Genomic DNA, 24,240 nt, shown 5'->3' on the forward strand with positions numbered 1-24,240 from the left:
TGCGAGCGCGTCATCAAAGTGTGATGTAAACCGAAACAATCGATCGTTACGAAACTTGCAAGGGCGGAAAAGAAATATACGATACTAATTGGCACGAACGAAAGTAAGATTCACAGTCATTCGTATTTCCTTGGCACAAGTGAATTCACCAGAAGGAAACAAATGGTACACATTCATGAATTTCTCTACTTTTAAATTTCACACTATTAAACGAAAAAAAAAAAAATTATTTCTAGTTAAAAAAAAAATTCCTTAACAAGAATAACGACGATGTAGTTCTAACTCGTTATGAGCGATATCAGATAACAGTTACCACTCGTTTCTCCACTCTGATGACAGATCACGTCATAATAATCAATCTTTTTGACTTTGCTTTTAGCAAGATATTAGAAACTCAATCCTGGTGATCGTGCAGTATTGCTTTTAATGGTTATCTCTCGAAGCTATTTTCTCTTCTCCTACCGTCAATAATGCACAAGAAATTCTTTCACACATTCAAAAGTATCTCTACTTCTTAATCTCAACAAAAGCAAAATTAAATTAAAATAATCTAAAATAAAGAAAATTAATCTTGATCGTATGTGCGTCGCGATATCTTGTAATGAAAATTCTATTTATAAATTATTTGATATATTTATGTAGAAAAAAAAAATTAATCATATATCTAACATAGTTTAAATATTCTATATATCTTAAAAAAGAGAACTGTGAAAATCAACGTGCATTATATACACGAAATGAAGAGGGAACCACATTTGTTACAGATGATAAAATCTTCATAAATAGAGGCACGCAAGATCCTTTGTCTCTATAATCTTGTTTTCCCTTGTGACACATCCACCACGAACAGGAAAATTAAAGGGATCGGCTAAGCGCTTCATTATATATGTATAATGCGCTCTAATTAGGCGTGGGCGACACCGAGAGATCTCTCTGTTAATTATCGTTGCCCCGCAGTGCTATTGATGTTTACGGCGGCATTTGTGTGTAGTGTTTTTAAAACATATATATCCCCTTAGTGAGATTCCTCACTCTCCTCGCGTGGCAAATGGCTGTCCAAACGTCGGTAGAGCCGGGACAAAAAGCAGAAGATGGAACGACCGAACCGACTCTACGACTTATTAATATAATTGATCGGTCTTCGGCCCTGACAGCTCTGACCCAGAAAACATCGCGGACATATTCTCGCTTGCTCGACACGCCGCCGGCTCGAACCGGCAGATCGAAAGTCGCTGGCAGCCGATTATTCCAAAAATCTAATAATAAGTTCATTAGCTCGCGGCTCCTTTACTCTCGCTACAAATTAGTCGGGCCGCTCTCGGGCATTCTTAAATCGAAACTGATATCCCGATGCGATATTAATAAGTCGGGGCGAGAGCAAAGAAGGCGCAGGTGAAGCGGAGGAGGGAAGAAAAGTATGATAGACAAATGGAGATAATGCGGACAGTCGAACCGTAAAGTTCGAGAAAGAGAAGGAGATCTGTATATCTGTTCGATCAAGGAATGCGGCAGGTGACAGCTTGCGAAAGAGTGAGAAGAGAAGATGTTTCTTGTCTCGAGTTACTGAAAGGTAAGGAAGTACGTACATAAACATAGCGAATTACGGCTTGAAACTCGAACGGTACGCAATATGTTTTCGCATTAACTTTGTGTGGCAATATCAGTGTTATTTCATCAGACGATATTGCCTGCATGTCGCCCCTTTTTAATCGCATGCAACAATCTCAAACCAATTTACTTACGTTATATGTTACATGTGTTATGCACAATCCAAGAATATTTATTTTAAAAGCGACGCAATTATCAAATTGATTAATTACTGACAACATAAGAATGCCACTATTGTTCAAGTGGCTGAACGTTAGTAGTTTTGATGCACAACTGATCATTAAAAAACAAAACATCCAATAATAATTTGAATTTTGGCCTTATCACTTACCTTTTTATCATAGTAGCGACACGTGTTTGTCAGGTCGATGATATACTTGAGACTAGGAAACGACTGCAACAATACTGCCGTCGTAAATCTGCAACAATGAATATGGTCAAGATTATAATACGTGCTGAATCGTGTTTTCGATTTATCGGTCGGTCGTAAAATCATTGCGCTACTTGAATCATAAAACATAAACGTGACGTCTTCCTTCGTTCGCGTAGACAAGAAAAGATAAGAAGATCTAATCGACTGAGATGGCGTATACAGGGAGATGCCTTTCGAAGGGGCGCGATCTGTATGACTGGATGATATATATCGAGGGAAGAGCGAGGAATCTCTGAGGTTCTCCAAGCAAACGGCTCGGTTCGGATTAGGCGGGGGTGTCGGCCTAAATAGTTTCACCATCCCTTTCGATATATCAAAACCCTGAGAGACGTACCAGGTGCATGCATACGTGCGTGCGTGCATGCGTATAGATATAAGGAAACGAGCACGGGCCCTCGGCTTTCGAGAACGAACGATTCCCCATAAATAAACAACCCTCGTTCGTGTATACGCGCGCGCTGAGATGTTATTAAAAAAAGCTCCCGTGAAATTTATTGGGATACGAGTCGATTTAAAAGCTATTAACGGCGAGCTAATGTGATCCCGTAGATTTATGTAACTGACCAAGTGAGAAGTATCGCGTCTTCGAGAGCGCACCACTATAATCATTGCTATAATTTTTACGAACGACGCGATTTATCAACGAACGGATGAAACTATTTTTTTCCCTTTCTTTCTTTCTTCCTTTTCGTTTTCGCGCATCGAGTTACCACGGCGCGACATCGCCCCGTCGATCTCGCTAAATGTGTTTTAGTACGTTCATGCATCATCCCCTGTCTGCCAGGAGAGAAATTCTGCACCGTACTAGAAACGCAAGTGCAAGATATTTGCGGGATAAAAGAGAGGCAATCGGCCATGGTATTTACACTTTTACACGAGGTTTGCCCGAATGACAAGTCATGCCGATACTTACCGCTGCTGCGGCTGCAGATTCTTCGCTATAGTCTGAAACAAAAAGAAAACGACACTCATCAGCGAGGAAACGCCACAAAAGATAATTAATAGCGAGTTTAGCGGCAAACCGCAATCACATTGTGCTTCGGAAGAAATTTTAAATCGCGTCTATGAACGACTTCATCTCCGCAATCCGTTAACCACCGCTGTATATATCTACGTTTCACGAAACTTATACATATATATATATATATATATATATATATATATATATATATACACGATACGCAAGTCATCTTCTATTTCTCGTTAATTAAACTAAATTAATTAATAGCGCGAGCTTAATAGGCCGCACGAGACGATCGCTAACAAATGATTGATTGACTCAAGTCTTAGATAGGTCTTAGACTCAAGTCAACGATACGTCGGTGACGTCGATGAACACCCAGAAAAAAAGTTTAAAGGCACGCTTTAGCCACGGGCACGATGACGCGATTATATAATAATATCAACAATCTTATCGATGTATCGAACATGCAATCTGTTAATTCTATCTCGCAGACATAACGTATCATTACGGCATGCATTTCTATAAATATGAGTGAAAACTTTTTGCAACAACTAAATTAAAGGATACACACGTTTGAATTGAAAAATTGCAGATATACATATATATTTATCTATTTAAGATTAAATATACATGTATATCCTCATAAAGTTGAGTTAAGAATATATTGTAACATATTTTACGTATATACGTTCATATTTTAAGTTAACAAGTTGCATAGAATAGGATAGAAGGTAAATTGAAACTTTCATTAGTCGACTTGTAGCATCGCACCCGCTATGGGTGGGCTAATGATAATTACGGGTTTAGACGTTAGCTATCCGATTGGTTGGGCGGAGAGATCGTATCTACAGATGAGTATGGAATGAGTATCGGTCGCATTAATAACGGAGTATGGCTTTCGTATCCGAACGTAATAATCCGACATTGACTAGGCGTGAGACCTTTTCCTATCCTTTTGATAGGCGATCCTGTCCTTCGTATGTTTCACATTTCAAGATGTAATTTCGCAGTTTCACAATCAACATATAATTTATAAAATGCTGCTTACGCACAAAATTACACAATGTATAGAAGATACGTTCGCTAAATGTACTACAAAAAAATTAATTGTATAATACATTAATAATTTTGAACAAATGCGGTTTAGTACAGTAAATATTTCTGTTTTGCAATGTAAATTTAAAAAAAATCTTTAAACCACGAAAGATTGACAGTAATTAATAATTTAGTAATTACATGCAGTGCTGCATATTATGATGTAAAATCAGAAATTCACAGGGAACAATGCTATGCATATTTATGTTCCAAGTAAGGAAAGAACGAGCGAGGTAAATGCAAGGATTTACGAGCCTTCGGGGGAGAGAACATTCGCGGCACTCCTCGACGGAAAGACCGAAATCGGCAGCTCTGGAACGTGGGCCACGATAAAGGAAGAAAAAGAAAAAGAGAGAGAGGATTGCAGGTAGCTTTTGCTCACCTGTGAAATTTACTAACCCCCTTCGTGCGTGAGGGGCAGTTTATTTTTCGCATGATATACTCCGTTCTCTTCGCGGTTGACAGCTGGATCTCTGATTCCACCATTCAATTTCACGATCTTTAGTCTAATATATGGGCCCGTCTAAATCAGGATTATCGGCCGCGCCTGCATTGTGAATCTTTCTGACGGTCCGCACGAGTTCGCGCAGCATCCGTCGTAATGTCATAAACTTTCCCCCGCTCGTTGTACCGCTCAAAATTTTCATTCACATTCTCATTCACATCCGTAAATATAGTATATAGCATTGAGTAATATTTTAATACAAATTTTAAATACAAATTTAAAAAAGTAAAAAAATTTGAAATTGCTTCAATTTTAAAGAATTTATTTTTTTCTAACAGCTAAAATTTTTTAAAAGGAATAATAGCAAAAAAATATTTTTTAATTAAATACATCTTTATTTATTTTTATATTTTTAATTTTTTAAAGATTAAATAAATATAAAATTTATTTTTAAAAATGGACAAAAAAGTTCAATATTAAATTTCAAAAACAAAACTCATTTTATTTAATATTTTGATTTAAACATTTCAAATTAGAATGAAATATTTCTTCATATATGTACATAAATCTAAATGTAATATCTGAATAGTATCTCTAAAAAGTGCACGGTGGGAGACCAAAACAAGACTTCGCACACCGACAAATTTGGCTGGTCGAAAACACAACAAAGGGGACAAATGTTAAATCATATTTCGTTTCGTGCCAACAACGTGTATTGGCTATATAGTATAGTGCAAGACATGTGCGCCGACATACATATGTATGTGTCTTGTTTGTCTTTAACAAAAAATTTTAATGTAATAAAAAATTAATTAGAGATTCATCAATTAAAATAAATAAAAAAATATATATTTATCAAAAACATATCCATATCTCCACATACTGATATAACATAAATATCTATACCGTAGAATATTTGCATACGTCATAAACATGTGTAAAAGTGAGTATTAACCAAACATAACGCAATAAAAAGCTATCGAAAAATACCTTTACACGCGACGTAGGCGTTAACCAACAGTTAATATTGATATTTATTGGAAATATTTATACGAGAGGGGTGAGTTTTCATGCCTTTATATCGAGTGGATCATAACATTCCAAAGATTCCCGCCTGGTCATTCGGAATCGACGGCGTAATCTCTGTGAAGATTGGCGTGAGAACTTTGGCGAGAACGAGTAGTCACGAATTCAAATACGATGTCGACAGTACGATTAAAATTGTTTAAAAAAATATAAACAATTTATTTTTTTCGTAAATTATTAAAAATAATTATTGAACATAAAAAAATATATAAGAGGCTAAAAATAAATAATTAACTATAGTAATATAAAGTCAATTATAAAATACCAATTACAATAACATTAATTACTATTAAAATACAATAGCATTATGTATAATTAAAAATTATGAATAAGTAGATTAATCTGTTCGAATAATTTTTTATTAATTCATTGTTTTATTATTTTATATGCTCACTGTTGTGATTTATGCAGCAAATTCGTAAAGCATTCTGTATATATAACTCTCATAAGTATGTTTTCAATAGGTACAATACGCGGTAATTTGGCAAACCAAAATCAATGTAATGCAAACTAGGACGGCACAACAGTTCAAAAGACGAAGCAAACAATGGTGAATAAACAGAGGTACTCTCGTATTAGAGAAATAAGCGAAACCTCATTAAATTCTACATCACTAGGTTAACCATATTTCCCATGAATTGCTCGTAACTCCTATTCTCCTGAATAGACAAGCGTGGAGAACAACCCGCAAAATATTACTCTTTGTTCGAAAAATCATTATTTCGTTTAACACACGCTCACTGTGTCTCTTTTATTTAACAAAATTATCCACAGAAATTCTTCATAAATAAGTATTATTAGATATTTATTATTGACTGATCCTACGCTAATTCAAAAAGCAATGATCAATATAATAATAATTAATTCCATGATATAAAAAAAAGATTTCATGAAATTTGCCGATAGAAATTATATGCGAAATAATAAACGCGATACGAAAAAAGGGAATAAAGAGAAAAAGGAGGCCAGTGACCTGTGAGAATATTTTACTGCATATAAGAGAGCAAAAGATACTTCTGCTATAGAGCCATGCGAGCCATATAGACTGTTATATGATCATCTCGAACTGATACATGCGCGACGTTATTCATATATACTTATTTCTTCATTTGGCAGAAGATTCGAAGTGATCTGAAATGGGTCATCTACACGGAAAGAAGACATATGCGACAATGTGACAATGCGTTACTCGATAAAGACTTTATCAAAAACTTTATAAATATATCATGAATGATCCCAAGAAACTTCCGGTAAAAATAAAAAAAGAATCTATTAACCTAGCACTTTTTTACCATTAGAAATTATATAATTCAGATTTATAGTAATTACCATTTAATTTTAAATTAATTTAGTTATAGATATTAACAACTTTTATAAAATTTTTCCAATACTATATTGTCCCACGATTTTCTCTGAGTAGAAATTCATCCAGGAAAAAATCATGGTCATAATTTTCAGGGTAAATTCTAAGAGAAAATTCTCTCTTTGTAATAAATTTCAAATCTTTTTGCCGAATGTCATATAAATAAATCATTATTCATTCGCGGTTTTATAATTCGGGTCGCTTGGTACTTGTCCATACCTGACAAATTGATGGCATTAGCGGAACTCCAAGAGTTGCATTCGTAATTAGTTGTCTAGCGTTTAGTATCACTGCATTTATCTGACATACAAATATTTCGATCTCCTGGTATCGTTTTGCGTTCCCTCGTATGTCATAGCTGTCGGCGGACCACCGGCGACAACGAGAAACAAATTCGGGGAACAAATTCGTAGTGTCGGCGAACGCAGTGGAGGATCGCGATCCTCGTCTGCCGGACACGAGAAAGGAGACTCCTGTGGCGCGCGGCCCGCCCCGAAAATATTTTTAATTTTATTATAGTCTGTAATATGGAAATTCTATGGTCGCGGTTATCAGGTGTGAATTGAATTATAGCGACTGCCGACGCGGCCCTATTATTTATACATGGTCGAGAAACACGTTCTCGCTTTCGCCATGAGCGTCCACGAGAGTCGGTGATAGGAAACACGCGCAATGGTAGTCTATAAAGTCTCGTGTCGGAGTGGGTACTAATTCGTTACTCACACAAAATAGCGAGGCTACGCCGATGTATCGCAGTACACGAGATGTCTGTAATCAATTTTTAAATGTTTGTAGTATACTGTTCATGTCGAAATAAACCTTGACGTATTGCTGATACAGACGATTCAATTTCTCTTTCCGTTTCTCGCTGCCTCTCTCTCAGTCTTGGAAAATTTTGACACCTGTCATTTTATTGATATCTCTTCTCGGACATGAATCAGCACTGATGAAAAACCATTAAGTATGCAGTCAACGGTGATTTCATAATGACTTCAATTTCAATTCAATACTTTATTTGCCCCCTCAGGGATTAAAGGCGCTTTTGAGGAGCGTACCCAAACCTTACAAATTTCTTACAATCTTAACTTATAGACTACTCTTACATTCTACTCTTATATCTATCTTACAATTATCTTATCTCTAACTTAATCTACCTATTTACTAATTAAGAGAGAGAAAGAGCTGTCCCTAACCTATTTCTCGCTTCGCCTCGGCTTCCAGTTCCCCATACATTCCCCAACACCTCATTCATACTTTCACACATTCTCCTCATACCTCCTTCCTCCTCTTCCCCTTCCACCCTCCCCTCCATCCTCTTTTTCTCTAATTCCCTCATCCATCCTTCTCCCTCTCCTCCTTCTTGCAGTATTTCCCTCATTTTTTCCCACCAGTTTCCCTTATTCCCCTCTCCCCCACATTCTCCTATTACATGTTCCCAAGTTTCATCTTCCATCCCACATAGTCTGCATCTTCTTTTCCCCTCCTCTTCCCAGTATCTCGCCCCCCTCATTTCATTGTTCATTCTATACCTCACTATCCTTCTCCATCTGCTTTCCCCCCATCCCTTTCTCAAGTATTCCGGTAAACCCTCCTCCTTCCATTCTCCATACCATCTATTGTATCTCGACTCTCTTATCTTCTCCCATCTTTCCTCCTTTTGCCTTTCTCTGTCCTTCTGCTCCCATCCCTCATATACTTCCTCCCCCCTTTCTCTTTTTTCCTCCATCTCCCTCTCTTCTATCCCCCTTCCTTCAAAAAATTTTGCCCTCTCCTCCTCCCACACCGTTTTCTCCTTTCCTTCCTTTACCCTCTCCTTCATCTCCTCATAGCATTTCCTCGCTAAACTTCCTCCCATTCCTTCCTCTAATTTTTTCTCATACCCTATCGCTCTTCTTCCTGCTCTTATCCTGAATTTATCCTTTCCTATCTCTTCTCTTACCATATACCCCGGCGTACACCAATCTACTCCTAGCGTCCACCTAATCCATCTTTCCTGCATTGCCTCTACTTCTCTCCTCTCCTTCCACCCCCATATTTCCGCCCCATACTCCATCACCGTTCCCACCAACCTTTCCATTAACCATACTCTTTTCATCCAGTCTCCTGCAAATCTTCTCTTTCCCATACCCCATACTTGTCTCATCACCGCTCCTGCTTTCCTCACTCTGTCCCTCACCTGCGCCTCCTGTCCTCCATTCCTTTGTAACTTATATCCTAGATACTTGAACTCTTTCACTTCCTCTAATTTTTTCCCTTTCCATCTCCACTCCATTTTCCTCATTCTTCCTCCCCCCTTTCTAAACCTCATTATTTTTGTCTTGTCCACATTTACCTCTAGCCTTTTTGTATCCATGTAATTTTCCATTTTCCCCAACATATGTATCATCCCCTCCTCCTCCTCCGCCAACAACACCATGTCATCAGCAGAGATTTCATAATGACTTTTCAAGTTATTATCTGTACGTAAATTTTTTATGTAAAACTCGCACAAAGAATTACTTTTGAGATATCTTGCATTTCACCATTATATAATGGTCGATATCTCTTGCAACTTAAATTTGCTAATGGTCAATTCGTCAGGTAATAATATAAAGTCACCCGATGAGTGATTGATATTTAAATTATTTTATATATTAAATTGAAATAATTTTTAATATTGTAATTTGAATATTACAAAAATTTATTATGTACGTTTTAATATTTTTTATTGTGATAAATATTTTAATCAGAGAAACTCTTATAAAATTCTTGCAATACCATATTGTCCCACAATTACCATGATTTTCAGGATAAATTCTAAGAGAAAATATTCTCTGTGTATTTGAGATGATTCGTAAAATTATGAGAAAATATACAGTAATTCAAAATAAAGAAATAAATCGAACAGATCGTGTAAGATTAGTAACTTGATTTTCCATAGAAACAGTGTTGCAATATCGAGCCGATGTACGGCTCTCTTTTGCAGCAATCACGATGTCGGCGATGTGCATTAAGCGATATTATGGGTGGGCATTACAAAAGGAAGTTATAATGCTTTCGTGTGGGTAGCGCGCCGAATGGAGCTCTAGTGGACTCTCTAAAGCCACGGTTGCATCACTTTTGCGACGTTGAGCTTCCGGTATTCACGACGTAGTTGCAGCAAACGACCGAAATGACTTATACCGACATTGGCATTTTTCAGTCAGGGATCGAATGCCGTTTTTATTACAAAATTCTTACGAACATACTGCAAGATCGAAACAAGGAAAATCCCGACAGTTCTTCATCTCTATCGACACTGGACGGCATATTTTTATCTTTTTTTTTCTATACCCCGAAGAACGGCGTGTCGGCGGTACCGGAGGTTCCAACGAATTGATTGTTTTAGCTACGGGGGTGAGAATACATTATACATTAACGAACAACCGGCGCGACCGAAGACAAGATTAACGACCCACAGGTATTTATAGCCGTGACTTGTCGGGATCGTTTAAACAAATGTTTGTTTCATGCCTCGGCGCAACCCCGCCTCGTCAGTTTCTCGAGAACGAAAGGAAAGGTAAGAAGATTTCCCGAAGATCGTAAAGGTCCGCATCTGCTGCTCCGTGGCGCCGTCGAGAGCCCATTCGCAGTTGACTGACTCTCTATATATTTCCCTCTTTTTCATCCACCCGTGCCTCGTCGATGATGCTTTCCGCCAAATCGCGCGTCGCGGTTCATTCGTGCGCGATGGAAACAGATCGACCGACAGATATCGCGGATCACCCCGGCTAAACAAATAATTCCTGCGATATTACTCTATAATGTGCGTAACCAATCGCGCGGTTTCCTCCCCCGATAGATGCGTCGACCACGCGAAGATTTATAGGACACGAGGTACCCCGCCTGCTGTCGTAGCATGCCTTTTTCTCGAGGACGTCGGAACTAATCGGACGGCGCAACAGAGCCGGTAGAAGGCGGCCGCGAGACCAATAAATTCGGAAATTTCTTCGTGTGTCATCCCATCCGTGCCCGGTGACTCTTGTAAACATACGAGCGATCTCTCGCAAAAGGAGGATCCGACCACCAGGATAGAACGAGAAATACGGAAACAGGAGAGACGAGGGAAAGAGAGACGATACAGAAAACCGGGGTTAAAGTTAGGGTATAGAACGGTGGGCACCCGCTCATACGCGCGCCATTCACGAGGAAATTTATGTACCAGAAGCATAAAGCCGCAGTGCCGCGTCTCTCGGGCATCCAAAACCACCGGCGAATCTACAATCGTTCGTTCCTTTCATCCCCCAATCTCTCTTTTTTCATCTTGTCCCCCCTTTTTATACTCTCTTTCTGTTTCTCTTTCCCTTTCTCCCGCTTGCGCGATACAATCCAGACGAATACTGCACTCCGTCACGTATAATGACGCTAGAAACGGGATGAGAGAAATCCATGGCGAAGAAAGAACATATAGGGACGAGAGCGAGGAAGGAGACATTGGTGGTCGAGAAATAAAGGAAAACTAATACTATTGCCTCCTTCTCAACGATTCCTGTCGCTCTTCGCGAACTTTCCGCAGAACATTTGCGGGCCATTATTTTCCCGTAAAGGGGATGGCCAGTGCATATAACGAAGAAATGGTTTCGCATCACAGTTATAGTTTCTTTAAAAGAAAAAAAAAGACTGCGATCGCCTTTCGATTCGCAACTTTATATTTATGAATTTCCAAATCATCTCGCCACATGCAAAATGTTATCCAACATTTAAAAAAGAAATAGTCCTCATCTTTTGTTGTGTATGAAGTATTTTAGAAATTGCGTCGCAGTGTATATCGAATAAGTGGCATTCTGCAAATTTTTACAAACAATTTTTTGTTATAAAATATGTTAAAAAATTCTAGATTTGATAATTTGATATTTTTGATTATTTCAAATCTTCTTGCTAGATGAAAGCAAAAATCTAACATGTGATATTTTCATAAAAAATCTTTTGATAGTTCAGATCCATTTCAGATAAAACTGAATATAACTGAAAATATACTTATCTGTTTGACAATTTTTTTCTCTCTAAAAGTATGATTTTTTATTTCTCTAAAATCACGTTTTTTTCTTTTTAATAAAAAAAAATGTTTATCGATATATCACGATTAGATATATTATTTGAAAGATAATTAATTCATGTTTATGATTATACTTTTTGTATATTTAATTTATTTTTAATATATTTAAAAGGTCAAAGATGCATGACTTACATTACAGTGAAATAAAATCTATAAACTTCATTTTATATATAAATATTTTGCTCTTTACAATCAGTGCAATAATTATGTAATATAAATTTTTTAAAAATAATCGAAAGAGCTATTTTCATTTTTCATAAATCTACACACATAAAAAGATAGCGAATATTAATTCTTGAACAAAATAACAGAATATTAACAAAAAAAAAATAGAGGCACTTTAAAATTTAGTGATACACCAAAAGTAAATTATATACGTATTTACATTAATATCATAAGTAACAAACACACTGAGAATAATAATAATTAATGTTTTATATTAATTAAATATATTAAAGAGAAAAATGTTTTTTAAAATAATTTTTAGATAAAATTATCGTTCTTTAAACTGATAAATTGGACGTTTATAAAAAAAAAAAGAAAAAAAGAGAAAGAGGAATGTATTCTATAAACGTGATATATTATAAACATAATTTGTCAATAACACGCCTTTAAGACGACAGTAAAAGACGATAATGCGAATATATATCAAGCTGTATCGTGAGTCGCATAAAGCTTTGAGTCACAGTAGATATATCCTAACTGGCTGTGTGAGTAGGATACTCTAGATTCTTTACGACTATGCACGCATGCTTGCTGTGCACGTACGTGTATAAACGGACAGTATCTACGCGTAACGAAGCCTCGCAAAATGAGAGGAACAGCGAAACACGATCGGGTAAGAAGATAAGACTGGCTACTGCGAGATCTCCTTTATTACGCGGGCTTCCCGGAAAGAGAGGACCCCCAGAGATGGACACTCGCCATCTTATCTAGCGAAGATAGGCCGCGGTCCAGCTACCATATCTGATGAGACGCGATGGATGGGGAACGCGTGACACTAAAGTACGAGACAGAGGTGTCCTGCGCGTCGAGCTTCCCTTCGCTACAATCATCCCCTTCGACGCTCGCGTATACATTTACAAGGACTCTCACCTGAATTCGCGATCCTCCCGTGACTGAAACTTTTGCTATTCGGTGCCATTTCAATTTACAGTCGATTCTATTGAGCAGGCTTCTACATTGCTCATTGTTCACGAACGCGCTGCGAGAGAAAAGGATCGCGCTGCACGAAAGGATGAGTCACTCTTTGTACTAAATTGACTTTAATATTATAAAACAATTAGAAAACGAACACTTTAACAAACTTTTACAATCTTAATTAATTTACAGAGAAACTCGAATCAAAAATCAACGTGCGGAATAGCGGCGGTCGTCAACGAATTTTGCGGTTTATCAGATAAGCGGTTTGCGATATGTTTTCACGACGGAAAAGCGATAAAGCTGGCAAGCGGGGTGAGAGCTCCTCATTTATAATTTCCGGAGCGGAGCCCACCTTCGTGTGACGCGCCAATAAATTTGCGTCTTTTTAAAGTTGCGCGAGGTGACCTGAGCGTATTACGCGTAATTGGCCGCTGTCAAATTTGACAGAACAACGGCTGTTAGAAAGCATGCGCGAGCTGGAGATCACGATGAATATTGGCGAAACGAGGCGCCCGTGAGAAGCCGCGCATGCTCAATAAAATATAATTATTCGGCGGAACGGTTGCGACACCGTTAATTGTTTATATTTCGAGCGTGTTTTTGTACGACAGGATAATTTATGTCGCGATATGTTTTCCAGAAAAAAACATATAAAAAAACGATATGCCTGTTGACTTGCGATCGGAAGCGAATATTCTAGAATATTCCAATAATAAAATATAATATTTTATTACACAAGTAGTTTTCTATTATGCGTTTTAAACATTCCCGCCCGCCTTGTCGCGCAGTGACAACATATGGTGGGATTTCGGTCGCGGAATCGCAAGTCGATAGTGATCGATGGTGGGGCAGGCGCGCCGGCGCGGCGAGGTTCACGTGATGATTGCGTGTAATTCGAATCGATCAGCTGAGCCGCGGAAACACGTGGTGATCGCGTGGAATGTGATGATCAGCTGAGACAGTAACGAGTGTGTGTTTGATGTGAAATGACGAACGTGTAGTGCAGTGTGGTGATTATGGAACAATTGCAAGTGCGGTGGTGCATGATGAGAGTGAGGTGTGACAATGATACAGTGATGTGTTACGTGCCGGCGGACGGCGTGTCTGCGTTATTCGTGTCCGGAATACGATCCGCGCCCGGGAGCATGACCAATTTAATGATCGGGCGTACGAATTCGGATGTGGCGGTGCGTACTGAGACCACGCGGACGACACCGTCGTCCCCGGGATGCAGTCTCGTGATCCTTGCAAGAGGCCATCGAGTCGGAGGGGTGAGCTCCGAGCGGATGATGCAAAGGTCCCCGACGTGAGGTGCGGCCTCGGCCTTGACCCATTTGGTGCGGGGGTTGAGCCCGTGCACGTACTCAGCCGACCACCGCTGCCAAAAATGGTCCCGCATCAGCTGCAGGTGATGCCAGCGTGACAGCGTGGATGATGATTGTCCGATCCGTGACGGCTCAGGTATAGCTAATAGAGGCGCGCCGATGATGAAGTGCCCTGGAGTGAGTGCTGAAGTGTCGTCTGGATCGTCTGACAGAGCCTGCAACGGACGAGAATTAAGACACGCCTGGATTTGTGTGAGGAGTGTGTTAAGCTCCTCAAAAGTGAGCGTGGTGTCGCCGATTACTCGGCGGAGGTGAAATTTAGTGGATTTCACGGCAGCCTCCCAAAGACCACCGAAGTGAGGGGCCGCTGGCGGATTAAAATGCCAGCGGATCCCTTGAGTGTTGGCGGCGCGGGCGATGTGAAGGCCCTCGGAGGTCGACGCCTTGAAGAGCTCCCGCAGGGTGCGATCGGCGCCAACGAATGTTGTGCCGCAGTCGCTGTAGACGTCAGTACACAGTCCTCTGCGAGAGACGAAGCGGCGTAAGGCGGCGATGAAGGCCTCGGAGCTGTAATCCGAGACGACCTCGAGGTGGATGGCCTTCGACCAAAAGCAGACGAAGACCGCGATGTATCCTTTCTGTGAGCGGTGTCCGCGTCCCTTGCTGGTCCGGATGGAAATTGGTCCCGCGTAGTCCAGTCCAGTGCTCAAGAAAGGTCGAGTTGGCGTCACTCGGTCCCGAGGAAGGTGGCCCATTGGAGGCTGTGGCGTGGCAGCGCGCCAGCGAGTGCAAGTGACGCACCGATGCAGTTGCTGCTTGACGACGGTCCTTCCGCGTGGTACCCAGAACCGAAGGCGAAGCAGACCGAGTGTTATCTGGACGCCGCCGTGCAGAGAGCGACGATGGCAGGACTCGATCAGCAGTCGTGTCATCCAGGAGGCCGGCGGTATGATCACCGGGTGCTTCTCGTCGTAGGGCAGCAGTGCGTGTTTGAGACGTCCTCCAACGCGCAGTACACCTTGGTCGTCGATGAACGGATTCAGCTTGATCAGTGAACTGCGTGGTGAGCCGGAGCGTCCTGCGGTGGCAGCAGCTATCTCGTCCGGGAAGTGGAGCGCCTGTACTACTCGAAGCCACTGGAGTAGGGCGGCGTCCAGCTCGTCGGGGTGTAGTGGACAACCAGGTGTGACCTCCCGGCTCGCCACGTTGAGCCATCGACGACACCAAGCCGTGACGCGTAGCAGCCGATGAAGCGCAGAGAACCGAAGAAGGATGTCCGGTTCGACGACGACGGAACCCTTGGTCATCAGGCTGGTGGTGCGCTGCTCAGGAAGGTCATCCTCCGCGATGTGGACCTCTGAGCTGGGCCATGCTGTCTCGTTCAGTGCCAACCAGGTAGGTCCCGTCCACCATAGCGTGTGATTGACTAACTCTTCCGGATTAATTCCTCGTGATGCGCAATCTGCAGGATTGTCCTTCCCGGCCACGTGTCTCCACTGAGCGTCCGGGAGCTGAGTCTGGATGTGAGCCACCCGGTTGGCGACGAACGTTTTCCAGCGAGTGGCGTGTCCCTGGATCCAATGAAGCGTGACCTGGGAATCGGACCACAGATATACTGGAGTAGTTGCCAAGCCGAGAATGTCGCGGACATGCAGCGTGAGCGTGGTGAGTAGGCTAGCAGCGCACAACTCAAGTCGCGGCAACGAAACCTGCTTGACGGGTGCGACCTTGGATTTTGCCATGAGTAGATTAATTGACGGTTTTCCCCTTTCAGTGGTGCGGAGGTAGACTACTGCGGCGTATCCTCGTTCGGAAGCATCAGCAAAACCGTGGATCTGCAACGTGGAGTAATCGCTGTCGGTGCTGAGCCAGCGATTCACCCGTATGTTGCTGAGCAGAGGTAGCTGGTTCAGCAGCTGTTGCCAACGTTTGACGTCCTTGGCAGGTAGTGGAGTGTCCCAGTCGAGTTGCTGAAGCCAGGTGGTCTGGATCAGGATCTTCGCCCGAATCACGACAGGTGCGAGCCAGCCCATCGGGTCAAACAGCCGTGCAGTCTCTGCTAGGACGCGTCGCTTCGTAAACTCGCTGACTACACGAGGATGTATGGCGAAGGCAAACCGGTCTTCTTGAGGATGCCATCGCAGACCCAAGGTCGAATGGCTCTCGTCGTCCCAGGAATGTGGTCCTTGCTGCAGCCGGTGCTCCTGTGGGACTCCGCTGAGGACGTCCGGATTGTTTGAAGCCCACTTCCTCAGCGGAAATCCGCCCGCCATGCAGAGATTGCGCAGCTCTGTCTGGAGGTTGACGGCATCGCCGAGGTCGTCCGCTCCGGTGACTACGTCGTCGACATAGCAATCTCGCCGAAGTGCTGTGGCCCCTTGAGGAAACTGCGCCCCTTCGTCCGCACAGAGTTGTCGCAGCGTCCGGATGGCCAGGAACGGTGCACACGCCATGCCGTAGGTCACCGTCAGCAGCTCGTACTCCTGGATCTCGTTTGTTTGGTGTTGACGCCACAGTATCGTTTGAAGGCTGCAGTCCTCAGGATGTACGAGAATTTGGCGATACATCTTCTCGATGTCTGTGACGAAGACATATCGGTGCCAACGCCATCGCAGCAGCACGTCGGTGAGAGCGGGCAGCAAATTCGCCCCAGTCAGCAGATGCGAATTCAGCGAGTTCCCAGTTCGTGTCCGTTGAGAGCCGTTGAACACGACTCGGAGCTTCGTCGTCGTGCTCGCCTCCTTCAGGACCCCGTGATGCGGTAAGTAGCATCTGATCTTCTCAGCTGTTGTTGCGACATTTACCCTCTTCATATGTTGCAGGTCCTCGTATTCCTGCATGAAGCTGCGATAGAGGTCGCCAAATCGAGGGTCTCGGCTGCCCTTGGACTCCATGGCTTTCAGGAGGTGCTCCGCAGGACGGCGAGTGTCTTGAAGAGTCGTCGGCGGTGATGCAAGAGGCAGTCTCACCATGTATCTTCCGGTGGGCGTGCGTGTGACGGTGCGCACGTAAAGCTCCTCGCACTTGGTTTCGTCAGGAGTGAGTGGAGCCTGAGATATTGGCTCGCTCTCCTGCTCCCAAAAGCGGCGAACGAGGTCGGCGAGGTCACGATCGGCGGTGCATCGGAATGTGCGGCGATGTCCGTTGACTGATGCGGCGTCGTATCCGCCAGAGAGGATCCACCCCAGGCTTGTTTGCTGGGCGATCGGCATCCTTGAATCTCCTTTGCGGAGGCCCTCCTCGAGGATCAAGGAATAGACCTCGGCTCCTAAGAGTAACTCAGCTGGGTCGTCGTCCAAAAAACGAGGATCGGCCAGTTGGAGTCCCTTGAGATGAGGCCAGCTGCGTTCTCCTCGTGAGACTGATCCTTGCTGCAGTGATATGCGAGGCAGCACAAAGGCTACCACGCTGAGCTCAGCGTTGGTCACGTCTGACGTTACGTGCAGCGTTACCTTGCCTCGAGCGGATCCTGAGCGGGTCCCTCCGATGCCGAAGATTGAAAGATCCGTCGAAACTCGAGGAAGACGAAGGCGTTGTGCCAAGGTCTCTGAAATGATCGACACCTCAGAGCATTGGTCGATCAGAGCGCGTACGGCGTGTGGGGACCCGTACCGATCGGCGATGTTCACTCGAGCTGTTGCCAGAAGAACGGCCTTGTGATCCTGATGTTGCAGAGTCGTGGTCAGTGTGGTGGCGCGTGTGGTGGCCTCAGCTGACAGTGAAGACGTCGGTGCTCCGTGCAACATCGTGTGGTGTCGTGCGTCGCATGTGAGGCAGTTCTTCTTCGACTGGCAGCGAGATAGAAAGTGGTTGCCTAAGCAATTGTAGCAGCGCTTGCTTGTCTCTATGAACGCCTTACGCTCGTTGACTGTCTTGGCCTTGAAGTCTCGGCAGGCCATCAAGGTGTGGTTCTCGCGACACAGTGCACAGTGCGGCGGTTCAGATCCTTGGTGTTTCGTGACGTGTGCCTTGGCGATCCGTGGAGCATCTCCGGACGGTTTGCTGGCGCTCTTCGGTCGTGCGGCGTTGAGCGTCAGGATCCGGCGGCTGATGAAGTCCACAAGTGCCTCGTTCTGTGCTGGCTCTGATGAGTCTGAAATGGACGACTCCCACTCCAGACGTGTGCGTGCATCAAAAAGCTCCGTCACCAGGAAGTTGAAGAGGTCCATCCCGTGGGAGTTTATTGGACGCCCGATGCTCTCCTGACCGTTGACGGTGGCAGTAACGGCGTTGTGGATGCGTCTCAACTCCTCTGCGGTATCTCCCTTCATCTTTGGCACGGCGATGAACGTGGCAAAGTTGGAGCGGATCAATTCTTTTTTATTGTTGTAGTGCTTGTCCAGTATCGCCCAAGCACGCTCATAATTGTCGCTAGTGACGGGTAACGACTTTATTAACCTTTCAGCCGGTCCCGTCAGACATGAGCGGAGGTGATGGAAGCGCTCGATGTTGGAGATCGCGTTGCCACTCACGACGGAGAGAAAGAGATCCCGAAACGACGGCCAATCAGCGTAAGCACCAGAGAATGGCGGTACCTTGATGCGCGGCAGTGACGACCGTGGCGTGACGTCGGCAGAAGGAGCTACGTTCGGTGCACGAAAGTGTTCGGCGTAGCCATCAAGTATGCTTCGCTGACTTACATACAGATTTTCTGTATCTGCGTGGAAATCTGATTGGAAATACTCGCTCTCACTGAATTTGTCTTTCAGGGCCGCTCGGATAAGGTCGTGCTGCGTCTCGAACTTTGCCCACAGCTGATCCAGGATTCTGGTGCGTGTGGCGATAGCACTGGTGGTGATGTTGGCGCTGCCCAGCTTCTTCAGGTACTCTACGGAGCGTGAGATTCGGATTTGAATCTCACGCTGACAATCGACCAGCGTGGACACATCCATGACGGCTGCACACCCAGACGTTCACACCTTCACTCACACGAGAAGTCACGCTCGCGAACTTGCGGTTGCCGGTGCGACGTCTCCGGCTCGAAGGACCAGAAATATGTTCACGAACGCGCTGCGAGAGAAAAGGATCGCGCTGCACGAAAGGATGAGTCACTCTTTGTACTAAATTGACTTTAATATTATAAAACAATTAGAAAACGAACACTTTAACAAACTTTTACAATCTTAATTAATTTACAGAGAAACTCGAATCAAAAATCAACGTGCGGAATAGCGGCGGTCGTCAACGAATTTTGCGGTTTATCAGATAAGCGGTTTGCGATATGTTTTCACGACGGAAAAGCGATAAAGCTGGCAAGCGGGGTGAGAGCTCCTCATTTATAATTTCCGGAGCGGAGCCCACCTTCGTGTGACGCGCCAATAAATTTGCGTCTTTTTAAAGTTGCGCGAGGTGACCTGAGCGTATTACGCGTAATTGGCCGCTGTCAAATTTGACAGAACAACGGCTGTTAGAAAGCATGCGCGAGCTGGAGATCACGATAATTATTGGCGAAACGAGGCGCCCGTGAGAAGCCGCGCATGCTCAATAAAATATAATTATTCGGCGGAACGGTTGCGACACCGTTAATTGTTTATATTTCGAGCGTGTTTTTGTACGACAGGATAATTTATGTCGCGATATGTTTTCCAGAAAAAAAACATATAAAAAAACGATATGCCTGTTGACTTGCGATCGGAAGCGAATATTCTAGAATATTCCAATAATAAAATATAATATTTTATTACACAAGTAGTTTTCTATTATGCGTTTCAAACATTCTCATGTTTATGTCTAATAAATCCATATAGATCATTTTTATGTCTAATAAATCCATATAGATTGTGCGCAAGTAGATGAAATTCAGGTCTTAAAGACCTGAATTTATATCTTTTTAGTTTTGAAAATATTTGACGTATAATTATATTAAAATTTAAATAGAGAGATCGATGCATGCACTGCCATTTCGTGAATTTTTTATTCGCGCTTTTCATTTTAAAATCGAATCCTCGACCGTAGATCGCAAGACAGTATCGATAACAAATAAAATAAGCGGCAGCTCCAATTTAGTAAATGTTCAACACTTCCACGGCGCTCCCAACCCTCTCTCTCTCTCTCTCTCTCTCTTTTGGACATAGATAAAAACTAGTTTCATCAACAAATGACATGTTTATATGCTTTCTTCGGTGTCGATTGGCGGAACTTCGAAAGCAAAGTCGTTCTGGCGCAGTGGGTCTCGGCGTGACGCACGACGACCCCCTTTAGAGGCGCCAGGCTGCTAAGGGAAGAGCAGGAACAAGACGACGATGAAGGAGAAGAAGACGAACACAAGAAAAGGAAGATGGTGAAGAAGAAGGAGAAGAAAGAGCGGAGGAGGAGAGGAAAGAAGGAAGGCGTTCCGACGAAACGGAGCGCAGTGTCGGATCTAGATAAGATCTCCGAAACGGGGATCAGTAATATTTTACAAAGTCATCGAAGTTGCTCGCTAACTTCGGCATAAATTACAATCGCTGTCTCTCTTTCTTCTTCCAGCGTTTCCCTCCTTTCTCCCGTCACGCCGCTCATCCTCGCTCGTGAAATGCTCTATGGGAAGATGAGGAGGCACTCGCGGATCCACCTCTCTCTCTTTGGTGAGTGTTAAACAAACACTTACCATTGCTAATAACATAGAACACGCGTTCGCTTCGCAGTGAGCCAATAAATCCGCTTATCTAACGACCGTGCACGGCCGATTCCTATGGGAACGTGATAATGACGCAAAGAACGTGTCCCGAATTAATCACCGTAATCTTCCAGCACGGGAAATTCGTGAGAAGAATCATTAAACGTCCACGTAATCTTGAGCGAACACCTCTCTCCGTTAAATCAATTTATGTTTGGATATCGTTTTACTGGATTTAATCTTATATATTTTAAACTAGAGAAATATATGTCAAATTGAATTATACATAGAGAGAATCTTCTTTTAGAATTTATTCTGAAAATCATGATAATCGTGGGTTAATATATGGTATTGGAAGAATTTTATAAAAGTTTCTCTCTGATTAATATTTACCACAATAAGATATAAAATATGTTCGATTAATTTTACTATGTACATTATTATTTTTTATCGTGATAAATATCAATCAGAAAAACTTTTATAAAATTTTTCCAATGCCATATTGCCCCATGATTACCATGATTTTCACGGTAAATTAAAAAAAAAAAAAATTGTTTTACATTTTGTAAACGTAAATTTGCAATTAATTTGATTATAATGTGACAGCACAAAATATATATATAATTATCAAGAATACCAAAAAAAAATAATGGAAGGCTATACAAATATTTTATTTGCCTTGAACTAAAATACAAACATATTGCGCGTTGTGAATGTTTATAAATTTTGTAATAATAATATATACTATATTATGCGTAAAATATGTGATATAATAAAAGGCCAACTTAACGAGCTTATATGCTATTAATTGAAAAATTTTTATTTATTAATTTACGTCATACTATACAAAAGTTACGATAAACGTTTCGACTGTACGACAGTCTTTCTCAATATCCTAATAATATGTTAAAAAATTAATTTAGTCATTTCGACATCATAAATAAATACAACAATTATAAGATTATATGACGAACGCAGTACAAAATTCATGATTGTTGGCATGAGTTAGAGCGTCAGATGCTGTTATATTATGTAACAACACTGCGTTTGTACTGCGTTCGTCATATAATCTTATAATTGTTGTATTTATTTATGATGTCGAAATGACTAAATTAATTTTTTAACATATTATTAGGATATTGAGAAAGACTGTCGTACAGTCGAAACGTTTATCGTAACTTTTGTATAGTATGACGTAAATTAATAAATAAAAATTTTTCAATTAATAGCATATAAGCTCGTTAAGTTGGCCTTTTATTATATCACATATTTTAATTGTATACGAGCCGAAGTTTAATTTATAAAATATATATATATATATTATGCGTGTTTGTCGTATTAATATGAAATGACCCAAATTGATCACAAAGATAATTACAATTTCGTAAAATTCCCAGTAAAATTCGTGCGAAACTATAAGAATCATTGATTACGAAGTCGACTATTTACCCGTCAGATTAACGTCTGCGACAAGGCACAATGACGCCGTTTATTATTTCCGACAATGACCAACCGATCGCTATCGCCGTTACTTAATATTTCGTCGTGAAAAAAAGAGACGAAAGGAATCAGTCAGAAGGACGCGGAGCCCGGACCGTGACACGAATATGTTGCACGAGTGATGAAGTTCGCGAGGATCTCACTCATAAATCATATGTAAAAAAATGTTTGCAGCTAATCCTACACATAGTATGCTAGCAAAAACGTCATGTATGGCAGCTGTGAATAATGATTGCTGCATAGCGGACAATGAATCGATTCAATACTCTCGCGAGATGTGTAACGCGATATTCTTTTCCTTATTTGCGCAGCTAGAACTTATTTTTCCGATGCAGGTAAAAACTGGAAATGAAAGGGCCGGCCGAGAAAAGGTATTCTACATTCTTGAGTTATCATAACAGAATTAATCAACGAGTCGGTGGAATATTTAGCTAAGGTAGTGCTATAAAATTCTAATGACTATATCGAAGAAATGTCGTTATTTTTCATGTTAGAAAACAGAATTTTTCTTCTTCCTTCTTGTTGCATCAGATATAAAGTATATATTTAACAAGATATATTTGCTAATTATCTTAATAAAAATAAAATTGAATTTGTACCTCATGCCACAAATAAAATTATCAATAGTTATATTTTATGTAACATTAAATAAAAATTTTGTAAATAATTTCGATATAAATTTAAATAATATTGCACAATAATATTATATACAATATATACTAAGTGTAAGCTTAATTTAAATTGCAAATGAACAAATTCCACCGCGTGAATTGAAATACATTCTTCTACAGTATACAGTTAAAGGAATACATTCCTCTAGAAAGTTTTAGGCAAATTTAAAACACAAAATGCTCAATCCTCTCCATTCGTCTTATTCCCGAAGAAACAGCTGCTTATACGCGTTTACTAGAAGGGCGAGTAGCCCATGTGTAACTGAGAAGTTCACGCGATAACAATCTCAATATTCGGGATTTTTGGAGGGTTGAAATATAGATATCACCCACGACGAGAAACATTATCTAGCGAGCCCTATCCTAACTTCTGGACATGAATTAATATTCTACCACCGTGCAGAAATCCCCAACATTGCCGCAGCAGTTCCAAAATAGAAAGAAAAAAAGGAAAAAAATAATCTGTCGAGATAGGCGGTCGAATTCCATATTTGACGTCCCTATCGCTCAAGAAAAAATAATAAGAAATAACTTGATAGCTATCTATTTATCTCGGATCTTGACAATTTAATGAAAGTATATGCATAAAAAATATATATACATATCATTGTCAGAAAGTAAATATATGTTTGTAGAAATTTAATTAGATATGTTGAAAAATTCGAAAAAATTATAAAAGCTTATATAAATATTTTAAAGTGTTCAATTTTTCTTCATTAATTTTATCTTTAATCAAATATTTATTATATTAAACAAAAAGTACAAACGCAATATAATAATAATAATTTGCAAAATTTTTATTATAAATAACACGAAGTTTTGGCAGTCAAGTGAAATCCCCATCTAGTACAAGTTATTTTCAAATTATTTCTATTTATTTTCTACTTATGCAAATAATTCATTGTAGAAAAATAAACTTTTGCTAAGAAATGCAT

General features: G+C 41.3%; 1 protein-coding gene across 1 annotated transcript in view; it reads right to left on the minus strand.

Moving 5' to 3' along the window:
* Positions 1 to 24,240, minus strand: part of LOC114929518 (uncharacterized) — a 51,068-nt gene that overhangs the window by 20,649 nt on the left and 6,179 nt on the right. Inside the window, exons 3-4 of the mRNA XM_085489178.1 lie at positions 2,955 to 2,986; positions 1,940 to 2,027 (exon numbers count right to left, since the gene is read on the minus strand). Of these exons, the coding sequence (XP_085345304.1) occupies positions 1,940 to 2,027; positions 2,955 to 2,986 (120 nt within the window). The remainder of the gene's footprint in view (positions 1 to 1,939; positions 2,028 to 2,954; positions 2,987 to 24,240) is intronic.

This window comes from Nylanderia fulva, unplaced genomic scaffold (genome assembly GCF_048542155.1).
Source record: "Nylanderia fulva isolate GAGA-0341 unplaced genomic scaffold, ASM4854215v1 Scaffold8, whole genome shotgun sequence".
Taxonomy (NCBI): Eukaryota; Metazoa; Arthropoda; class Insecta; order Hymenoptera; family Formicidae; genus Nylanderia; species Nylanderia fulva.